This window comes from Amblyomma maculatum, chromosome 4 (assembly GCF_055883805.1).
Source record: "Amblyomma maculatum isolate TAMU_Amacu chromosome 4, ASM5588380v1, whole genome shotgun sequence".
In the NCBI taxonomy this organism is placed as follows: Eukaryota; Metazoa; Arthropoda; class Arachnida; order Ixodida; family Ixodidae; genus Amblyomma; species Amblyomma maculatum.
This window is the reverse complement of record NC_139347.1, coordinates 46,833,095-46,844,681: the sequence shown is the minus strand read 5'-3', so window position 1 is coordinate 46,844,681 and position 11,587 is coordinate 46,833,095. Positions and strand designations below refer to the sequence as shown.

The following is an 11,587-nucleotide window of genomic DNA, read 5'->3' as shown; positions in this document are numbered from 1 at the left end:
GGTGAAATAAGACCACCGAATGAGGAAGCACACGCTTCCATTATGCCCCGAGGCAATAAACAACGTTAATGAAAGAAAAAGCACACTCAAGAGGTGCGAGAAGTGTTCTGCTCACCTGGCGTGGCTTCGCGCTCACACCCCGCAGCGGTCAGTGCGTATAATGACCGGGCGACTCGGTGACGGCGGCGGTCTCCCCGCAGGAAAATAGAACCACGAGCGTGACCGCCGAAAGACCTGAGTTGCGAGAGGCGTGCTTATCTGGGACTGTGGAGAGGAGGTCTCCGGGTTACGCCGGGATAAAAGAGGGAAACCGGCGGCGGTGTCAATGCGGGAGACTTGGAGGTAAACTGGGAGGCAGTGGAGGACGGCCGGTGTGCCCTCCTCTCAACCATACCCTCCCTAGCAGCGCGCGCATAAACTCGCGTGATAATTACGCGCGGCCATTATAATAGTACAGGGGATTAATAATAGTACAGGGGATTAATAATTATTAATGTATCCCTATAGGGTGCGAATACAGGAGGCGTGAGGAGAGGTGTTAAAAAGGGTGGGTAGAGGGTGGAGGGGCTAAAAGCCTATGTTATCATGCCGACAGGTGCAGCGTTGCTCGCTGATGTCTTTTTTTTTTTTCTTTTCGTTTCTGAAGAGGCCAGCGACAAGCGAAGACCCTGTAGGTACACAGCAAGAAAATTGCCTCTTGTGCGATTGGCTTTGTTTGGGTCGTCTGTATATGCCGGAATTTTTTGATAATTGGGCGTGATCTTCAGGACGGATGTTTCTTGGAAGTTTATTGTTTTGTATATTCGAGCATTTGGAATAATCGGCTATGGGGTTGTGCTATCTTAAGAAGTTTTGTACATCATTCTTATGTTGCCGAAATCTTTGAATGCTTTTTGTTGCTTGCGTCGCTGTCAGCGCTGGGAATTTTGCAAACTATTTCTTGGGCTTATTCTCTAGGTCGGTCTTTTTGCAAAAGGCAGCGCGCGCACTCCCCATTGCGTTCGAAGGCTTGTGGGCTACTCAGATGCCTTCTTTTTTTCAGTATACGGGCAATGGTTTCGCTGGTGCTTCGGATCTAGGGAAGAGGGATGTATTTTTGAACTAAGGCAGATGTGTTTTTTTTTTCGAGAAAAAAAAAAAAACTACAACCAAGAAAGAAGAGAAACGCGCTCATGGGATATGCGCGTCTTGTGGCGGTACCGAAGAGGAGGCGCGTGTCAGGGAAAAACTCCCGCGGTGCCGGCATGCGGCCGCTACCGGAACTTCACCGAAATCTGATACGTTGTTGCCAAGAATGGCGCCTTAGCGCCCTAAGTTTGACAGCTGCTTTCTCAGTGTGATGCTCGTCAGCGCAGATTTCCTAATGCAGAAGTACTCCAGGAGGCCACAAGCCGCTAACGTTAGACCCTTACAGCAGAGCTTGAACGTCAACCAATATTTAAATGTTCCATGATATACTTACTGTATATGGTGTGGTGCCAACCGAGATAAGTAAGTGTGAGAATGAATATAATTCATTAAAATTAAATGGCAACTCCAGATGTTTTTGAATTACGCTTTTCGGAATAGTGAAACACGCACTAATAAATACAAAACGAAAGACAATAATAAGAATTCTCTACAGCAAAAGGGCATCAGATAATCTTACAAATTTAACTATAATCAACTACCGTGTTTTTAAAATGTTCTTTCCACATTATTATTTTTCTTGGGTGATTTATTTCATCGAATAGCAGATCACGGCCCCGACTCTGTATTCTCGCAAAGAAAAAGTAAATATATGTAGTGATTTATCTGTTCAGCAAGAAAAACGTCAAGTGCTCATGATTGCTGTACCATGCAAACGCACGAAATGAACCTTGGTGGACAAAGTGGGATGTAATAACGTCGAGTCCCTGCCCTTAATCAGAATTTGACGGCCTCAGTCACTGCGACTTCAAGTTTCACCCAATCTTACTCAAGCTGCTCCAGATCCTCGTCAATTCTGACCGCTACTCCCCAAGACGGATTTCTCTCTGCCTCGCTTCTTTGCAGTCGCCGCCACCAGCTGCTGCGCATTTTCTCTCTCGCAGCACAGCGCGGGACCTCTGTCCGCCTCCTTTCTCTCAAATACAATTTATCGGATACTGAAGAGTTACTTGCGTTCTACGTTGGACGAAAACAGTATTGTCGACCTGGCAATGCTTTGCAGTCATCGCGTTATTGCTATCATATGTAATCGATCGCTTAGCAAATATGTCATAAGTAGATTTTGTACTGCAACAAATGCTTAACGCAATATCGTTCGTTCTTCAGAAAATTCCGCGTCGGTGTTGTGAGCGGAAAATGATGGGCATCGCTCTGGAAGACGTTAGTTGGTGGCTGGCATGACTGGACACTAGATTGCTCGTAAGTTTAACTGACGTTACGCGACCACAAAACATTTCCGATTTGGTAGCTAGGAGCTGCCAACTCTCCTATCAAATGGTGAGATAAAAATCAGGCTTACATGATCCTTGCCTTCTGTGTCACACACGCTACCCATAGGTAACGCAGGCACGTTCGTACAGCTTGTGCCAGAGAGGATTTTTATCAGATATTAGACGAACAAATTAAGTGATTAGTAATTAGACTAGCTGCAAAGTCAATGTAGACTAGCAAGGCTTCGCAAGAGGAGCCAGCAAACGGGAACCATTAACGCTGTTGCGTCATACCCTTGAAGGCGGAGCTTAAGTGTCCCTCCAAATTTTTGTGTTTCATTACATGCGCAAACACTTGACCTGTGGCCTATTTCCAATCGACTTCACCTCAAATAAAACCAAACGGATTGGTGTGAGTTTCTAATATATAAATATCACATGCAGGTCAGCCCCGCCGTGGTGGTGCAGTGGTTAGTGCGCTCGACTACTATGCCCAAAGATGTGGTATCGAATTGCGGCTTCTGTAGCTGCTTTTCGGTGGAGGCGAAAAGTTAGGCGCCCGTGTGCTGTGCGATGTCAGTGCACGTTAAAGAACCCCAGGTGATCGAACTTTCCGAAACCTTCCACTACGGCGTCTCTTATAGCCTCAGTCGCTTTGGTACTTAAACCCCCAAACCAAACACTCAGGCCATGTCCAGAACGTTTCGGAACTCCTGCCTTTCGCATCGTCGTTGTTGTAGTCAACGTCGTCGATATAGTCAGCATGTTGTCGGCGTAACCGGCTGCCGGTCAGCAGTGGCAGGTGCTAGCAGAACGAAGCACCACATCCTATCGACTAGCAGGTGGCAGAGTGGAGCGAGAAAGTTCTCTCCCTACATTGAGGGAAGAGGGAAGGAGAAGAGAAGGTGAAAAGGTGAAAGGCAACGGGTGGCTTTGTGGCTATGGTGAGAGAGACGGAATGCGAAATCGGGAGGTGGCTGCCACGGGAGGAAGGCGGGGGTGGCTACCGTGTTTAGAGGGGGAGGTCGCGCCGAGGGCAAAGAATGCATAACCCGAGGGTGTTGCTACGAGAGGAAGCAGGAGGGCGATCGGCAATGCAGGGACGTTCGGGCCGGGCTTGATTAAAGTGGTGCTTTATGTCTAAGTAAGAGGGTACTCCACATAATGTGGTAGCTTACCACTGGATGCTATGCATGTGGGCATGAATATGTGTGAGATAGAGGCACGAATTCACTTCACTTGAAGAGCGGCACTCAAATATCGCATTTTGCCGGCTTCCCTTCCAATTCCCGTTCACGTACATGCTCCTGGCCTTACCTACTTGCTTAATCAATTCCTTACTCTGTGCCTCTGTTATCTCACGCTACTCATTAGCGTACATAGTCATAAGCTACCACAGTATGTGAGAGACCGCCTGACATTGATACAGTCCCGCTTTAAACCAAGCCATATGAATTAACGTAACTCTGGCTGCGTGGGTCCTGGGGGGTTCGATCCTTCTCTCAAAGGATAAGCTCAGGTCGGTAGCGCCTGACAACTGAGCCTGTCATGTCACACACCCCACCGACCAATGAATGCCCGGTCATGTCAGATGCCAACCGCCACCTAGCTGCCAAATGTATGCTCCCGATTTTTCGTTAACCATGCCGACACCGATACAAGATTTCCTGGACAACGAATCATTGATGCTATTGTGTTAACAGCCGCATTGCGCCTCACCTTACGTATATACTCTGATCGTTGCCCGCCTGTATTCCCTGGAATGTGAAAGAAGCAGTACTATTTTTGGCGTAGATAATCAAAGCCGGTTAACTCGTTTACTCAAAAGGTGCTGTTCTAATATGAAAACGTCACAAGCTAGAAGTGAAAAGATCAAGAAAGGCACTTTTTTTGGCATGTGATATAATTTTCGTCTTTTAATCTATTGGCTAGACTAAAACGGACAAGGTTTCCGCGTGGGCAAGAAATAAAGGTTATTATGCATGAACGTCGCTAATCTTGAGGTGACGGACGACAGCTCGCCAACAGTCCGTGTTGAGTGCGTCCAACTGTGTGGCTTCAGCGGGTTCACAAATCAGAGTGTGCTGAACGATGCCCGTGAGGACCAGGTAGTGGTCTTGCAAGAAATTCTCAGCCGCGGTCAGGTCTGGCAGTATTTGAGGCTCCGTCTTGCCAGTGACTTCCATGAGGCGGGCTAGCAAGCACGGCCGCCCAAAGAAGAGCTCGAAGTCCTCGGCGCACCGCCGGTCTGCCGGGCGCCGCAGGACGAAGTCGACGGCGCGATTCAGGGCGGCCCTATTCCTCCGCAACGCCTCGAAAACCGCGAGGCTCGCGCAGTCGCAGCAGAGTTTCTCCGTGACAAATTTAAGATCCACGACGAGTTTGTTCTGCGCCATTCCTCGTGATATCTCTCTAATAAACTGTTTGGGAAAAGTGGTCGAGAACCACAGCGAAATATTCGTGGCTGTCGTGTTGTGAGACAGCATGTAGGAAAGTGCAGCCGCCGTTTCCAGTCTGTCAATTTTATCGAGGTGGATCATAATCTCGATTATACCTGTGTTATCGGCCAGTGCGTGTAAGATATCTTGAACGAACCTTCCCACTCGGTCGTCCGTCATGCTGAGCCTCAGGCACCTGATGGACCGATTGGCTTTGAGCATTTCGCAGACGGCGGTTCCCCGCGCTAAAGGCTCCCCCAGCACCACTGCGCTCAGGGAGTGGACGTGTTTGTTGGGCGCCAGGGCGTCGCACAGGAGCTTGACGCCGTCCACCGAGAGCTGGCAGATGTCCGGCAGGTGCAGCTCTTCTGGACACGCCGAAGGGGAGGCCAGGACCGCTGACAAACCTGGTAGGTCGGGCTCGGCCCATGGAAGCTGGACGCGGCTGTAGCACTCGTCCTTTCGCAACTGCTCGGCCAGAGTCGCCCTGGGACAGAGTGGAATTTGCCGTTTGCTGATAGAACATGTCGCGATGCCTGCGCATCGCCCGTACTTTTATGCCAACAGAGTCGATGTTTTGGATTTATGCAGTCGTTGCTGAAAGTAACTAGTCAACGGAGTTCGCTTCTCAGCGAGAGAGTGGAACTTTGCGGTAGGTACGTACGCCTAAATATAAATGACCCAGAAAGGTTAGGACAAGCGTTCCCCTTACCTTACACATATTTCGAGCTTTAAAGCCTAAGTGCGCTGCACTGCATGGCGGAGAAACAAGCCCATTTACGTTACTTTTGGGCTAGACGATCCTTAATAGCTGAGTGGAAGTTATTTCGCAAACAACAGGTGAATAGTTGTGACCACAGGGACAAGTGTTGCCTATAGGTCTGTGGAAACTTAATTTTACTGAACCTTGTATGGGCAGCTACTAACGCAAGCACAAGCATCCCCCCCCCCCTTCCTCCCCCTCAGAAAACAAACAAAAACATGAAAACGTGAAGGAAGGAGAACAAATAACACATAAAATGCCTAGTAAATCAAGCCACAGGAAGAAGTACACAAATGCCTTAGCTTTCCTATTATAACAAAATGGACCTTTGCCACAAAAAGACTTCAATTTCTCATCCAGCAGGGTATGAAAGGTTAACCACGCAGTTAGCTCTTGAATGAATAATGAAAGTGTCTGAGTTCTCAATCCTCCCTTGCCAAAGCTGTTTTCCCGCGCGTAAATAGAAAGGCAGCCGCATGGTCAGCAATTTGCAGACAAATGCGCCCAACCTAAGTCTATAAGAGGAAGTGGTATACCGTCTCACACAATCATTCGTCCAATTTAAGTGAGACCTTAATTTGATCAGAACTCTTTCCTACCACGGAGCATAATTCTTCGTTCTGTTGCTCAGGGGTTAAGGCACTCGACTACTAAGCTGGGAGACCCGGATTAGAAGCGGCGGCGACATGGAGGGGAAACGCTATATTGTCATTGCATTGCGCGATGCCAGCACGCGTAAAACAATAAAAAGAAAAAAGAGAACCCTGGAGGTAACATTATCCGCAGCCCTCGACTACAGCATCCCTCAAAGCCTTATCCGCTTTTGGACGTTAAACTCGAAGAAATTCAAACTGAAACTAAGCACAGTCAGGAAAATTTCCTGGCACGCAGAAGAGGTCAGCATCGTAACTGAAGACATTTTCGCTAAATATTATATATACTCAACGAAAGGTACTGCCGAAACTAATAACCTTTCTCGTCTGAAGAGAGCATCTGACTAATGAGTTCGTACAATGCCTAATGATGAACACTGCCGTTTTTAAAGTCCCAAATCATGTCTTTTAAATAACGTAGTTAGGAGATTTTTAGCATTTTACGTGACTTGCGTGAACGAGACATCATTTTGAATTTTCGGATAAATGGTACCGAAAAGTTACGAAGACATCATCTCAGTGACGTTGTAAAATATTCGGCAGGTAAAACGTAGACACTCAGAACAAGCAAATCCCTACCTCTCTTCTTGGGAAGCATGGAATCCAGCGAGCACAAGCTTCTTTAATGTCTTGTTTGCAGGCAGGAGTTTACATAATGCTGATATTTCGCTGATCGGCAGTTGCTCGCTCGATAACTGGAAACATTCCAACGCTTTGTTTACTGACAAGGCACCCGGCCACTCTTTCATGCTGGAGGCGTCGATGTCAACGTCCTCTATGTACAATTCCCGAAGGCAAGTGTTCTTTCGCATTGCGGATGCGAGAGCTTCTCCACTAAGGGCGTCGATGCGACAGCAGCCTGTAAGCCGAAGCTCCTTCAAGTTAGTGTTAATCTCAAGAGCGGGGAATAATGCCCCAGGCGCGATCGTCGTGTCCGGTATGAACAGAGTGAGCTTTGTTAAAGCGGGATTACTTTTCAGCGCGTTAGCTGTGACAGAAATCTGCTCTTCCATGACCGGGTCGACACTGAGCTCCTTCAAAACTTTCGATGACTGAACAAGTTGCGCAATCGAATTCATATCTGGAAGGCCTCGGACGAAGTCGATGAGCGAGGAGATGGCCAACGACTCACAGTTAGCGAGGCAGTTGAGCGACTTAATTACACATCGTGGCAGTCGGTTCATATCAGAGATATCAACTGCTTTGATGGAACTTGAGTTGCGCAGTAGAAGTGCCCCAATTTCAGCTGCGAAGTCGGGTTTGATCGCACGAGCGTTGATCTTAAGCGTCTCAACATCGGTGACTGCGTCGATGTCCCTCAACACGAGAGCAGCAGAAGGACGCTCTTCGATTTCCAGCCGGCGGATACTGCGCCTGGCGTCACGCGCAGGTCGAGGGCGCAAGCGGATAAAGTGGGGCGCTTCTTCCGATCTCTCACCGGCATGGACGGCGCACGTCAAGGAGAGTTCTTCGATGCAGCGGTGGTGCCCAAGCAGCCAGGAGAGAAGCGAAGACGCTTCGCGGGCGGCGGTCGTGGTGTCCCTCTCCGCCTTACCGCGTGGTATCGACTGAAGGCGAAGACTGCCGGGCTTCGCCTCAACGAGCTCGAACGCGAAGCAGTGCATCGCTTGATTCCACACAGTGAGGTCGCTGCTGAGCCAACACCGCTGCAGAGGACCTTCCACGTCGCACGGCTTTTCAAAGTCTAGCTGCTTTTCCCAAGCACCATTCGGGGCCCCCGAGTGACGCTCGTCCTCCTGCATACTGCGTGGTACATCGATTAGCGGCTAGCGTAACGCGGCGCATGTCCGCGTCTTCCTCTTCGAGCCGCTGCGCGGCTGTCAATCGCGAGCCATCTTCCGGACCGCTAGCCTTCGTCACGAAATTGCGTACTCAACTGTAGTCCAGTAAATACAGATGCAGGACAAATACTCGCAGATAATGTATTTTAAGGTCCATCGAGATTTGCGCTGTTGAAAATTTCACATGAGCTTGAATCGTACACGTACGGTCAGAAGTCAGAAACGGCAACCGGTTCCAGGTTTATATAGATATTCATACCCAAAGAAACATTAGAGAGATTTAGTATACCGTGATCCGCAATCCGCCACCATGACCTTCTACCGCACGTGGGCGGAGGGCACAAGCTGATTGGTCTCGACGCGGCAGTCTTTGTGCCGATATCCTATATGTGGCGCCATCTATCGGCGTCAAGAGGATCTGGGCATGCGCAGTGGAACGCGCGGTGGCGGATTACGGTAGCGGGTCGCGGATCACGGTAAACTAAAGCTCTCTATTTTTTAACTCCTTGCTTTTCTCTTCTCTCCCCTCTCCCTACCCCTCCCTCGTTTTTCTTCTTCGGAAGTAAAAGTGCATTTAAACTCCGCCAGTGATGATCGCGCTGCTCAGCTGATGACAAGTGCCCTTGTCGAAACTGAGGCTCCCCCTCAACCCTTGTTCAGTTCTCTTTCATGCTGTGTAGCCATCGAATTCTTCTCGTCTTACCCTGGATACCCACACTGCGGGTGCAGATTCGACTCAAGCGGCCAGAACAGCTAGGATGGTAGCAATTGAACTGACCCATACAAAGCACTGACTGCTGAAGATTTTGTTTAAAAACACACGTCGATATTAGGCGAAATATCAATGGCGAAAAGAAAGACGCAAGTTTTCGGCAGAAAAACACACATATTTTATCTTTGTCCTTTTTTTTTTGTCCCGGACAAAAGCTGGAATGAACAACGCATGCCCTGCGCAGGTTACTTTGTTGCTCAATGTGCTACCGTGTGCTAAGGCCAACTTTGGGACCATGCCACGGGAAATAGAAACGTGCTAAACAAAATTAAATTTGCTTAAGGGCCCATTTAATAAGCATATTAGGCGATAAGGGCCTGTGGTTCTCCGGTATGCCTCCTCACTGTGAAAGAAAATGAAGACGCACAGTTTACACTGTGAAGGCTGCCTCAGAACGCAGAACGTGGCGTATAGCCGAATTCGGGGGTGTAGGGTTCTAGTACACTGTGGCGTGGCGGGGGGAGGGGTGGGGTTGCCGCCGCATACCTGCACCGCACCACTATGCCACATCTATGCCAAGTAAAGCAACCACAAAAAGTGGGCGCTTTCTCAAACGCCGCACCACACATCATGCAGAAGCAGACGCAGTATACAGCAGCCATCAGCGGCGTTTCAAACAAAGGCTTTCGCCTCATCGCACTGTAGTGATCCAAAATGCTACTCACATTTTTAAACTTTCTACCTGCAGTTGAGAGAGGTGCAGGATTTTATTGTTTTACTGGCTGCATTTCAAACTGTGCGAACTCAGCCTGAGCGGATGCATGATCAAACATCAAAACGAATTAAATTGCTCTTAAGGGGGGAGGGGGATTGCAAGGAGCTGCAGCAATTTCAAAATCCAATGTATCTAATAAAGAAATTCAAGTTATTATAAGAGACGTAATAATATTATTGCCCTACGTTGCCATATAAAAAAACCCCAGGTGGTTGAAATTTCCGGAGTCCTCCACTACGGCGTCTCTCATAGCCTGAGTTGCTTTGGGACGTTAAACCCCACAAACCAAACCAAACCAAACCAAACCAGTATAGCTCATAAGGCTATCCTCACCCCCGAAGATAATACCGGTTCTTTTTTGGCTGTATACAATGCTTTTCTCAGCACCTTGTGCTTACTTTGCAGGCGCTTAGATGGATTCGTAGTTCTCGTTTAGCATTAACTTCGCCGTGTCGTCAACCTTTCAAGATTAAATTTAGCAACAGCGTGTCTGCGAATGGGCATGCTCGCAGCAGGTCCTATATTGTAAGCCTCCCCTTTTCGCCCAAACTCGACGTTTCGCCCTTGAGCTTAAAGATATTGCGTCTGCAACTCTTCCAAACTTCAGGAAAACTTTTCCTTTCTTTTCAACTGGAGTCACTTCTCTGCCAACTTTTGCGAACATCGCGCGCCTTCTTTTGTGCCCCGCACCGGGGCGTCAGAGCTCCGGTAGTGCCATTCGCTCGAAGCCGCCGTTGGGCGAGGAATTCGTGCATTTCCCGTCTGGGGAGCTGAGTCAAAGAGCCAAGCACGTCGTGCAACTGTGCAGGGAAGGTTTTACGACAGGAATCTTTTTCTTTTCTTACTCACCAAGCCCGAAGCTATGACTAGAAATCGATTTACGACGAAGTGGAAAACTCGCACTCTGGCTGAACATTCACTTTCGCAAAAAAAAAAAAAAAAAAAAAAAAAGGTACGATGCGCACGAGCTATGTGGCATATCACTAAAGTGTGTTGTTGCTGGCGTGATTTTGTCTGCAAATTTACCTTCGTATACGCAGCATGTTTTTACCGGCAATTCATAGAAATGTGGAGGATTTTTCAACAGTATTGCCACCATCGTTGTCACGCCCAACGCAATTCCTTTCATTAAGCCAGCTCGTTCAAATGTGTAATTCATGGCGTGAAAGATGAAATTCATACGGTGAGCTATTGAGCGTTTCTCAAATGCATAAAGATATTCGCAATCTGTGAGTGGCTGTTATTTTATGCACTATAGAAAAGTGCCTATGAAGCTCATAACTGGTAAGCTATCGCAACAAAATTGTTGAACTCCTCTCCCCCTCCCCCTTTTCTTTAGAGTTGGGGTATACTGACACGCATAAGGTAACGCGACCGGCTGAAATACCGCCTATTACGCGTTAGCATTATAGCGCTCCCCGCGGTCGGCGCAGGTGCCACCACCGACAGATTTAGACGCTCTTGGCAGTTGGGATGAGCTAGTTCAAAGTCTTGTTCAGTCCGTTCTCTACCGCGTAACACGCCGTAGCCCCGCTCCACTCTCCTGATAAATCTAGCAATCACAGTGTGACACATCGGATCCGCTCCCCTTTCCTCCATCCACACCTCCTACGTTCTCTCCGTTTTTGCTCTCCCATTTCCCTCTCTTTCATCTTTTCCGAAAGTATAGAGGAAGGTTTTACTTCTTTCCTTTGGTGCAGCTACAGAAACAAAATTTGAACCTATCATCCGCCTTCCTTCGGGCTCCTGTAAAGTTAATTTTTAATGCGACAGCTTTAAAGGCCCCCCTCTCCAGAAGATCCAGCTTTGGCATTGTAGGCTTTGTGAGCGAAAAATCACTGGCATTCCTTTGGCAGGTGGTATTTGGCAGGTGCCATGGCCTGGCACTGATTGGTAGGCGAGTTGTGTGACCTTATGTGACCCCAACTTGGATTCCTCCTTTGAGATAGGAATTATCGAACTCATCGGGAGCCTTACACCCAGAATCAGACGTGCTGCTCTACATAAGGGCCAGGCAGGCACGTTCGTACTGCTTGGTCAAAGGG

The 11,587-nt window shown here is 48.4% G+C and overlaps 1 protein-coding gene across 1 annotated transcript; it reads right to left on the bottom strand.

The window, feature by feature from the left end:
- Positions 1-4,375: 4,375 nt before the first annotated feature.
- On the bottom strand, positions 4,376-8,016 carry LOC146190927 (uncharacterized). The gene is made up of 2 exons (XM_084600259.1): positions 6,833-8,016; positions 4,376-5,324 (listed from the first exon to the last, which is right to left on the bottom strand). Exons 1-2 carry the CDS (start codon positions 8,014-8,016, stop codon positions 4,376-4,378), a joined length of 2,133 nt encoding a protein of 710 aa, XP_084456385.1.
- Between the last annotated feature and the right edge of the window lie 3,571 nt (positions 8,017-11,587).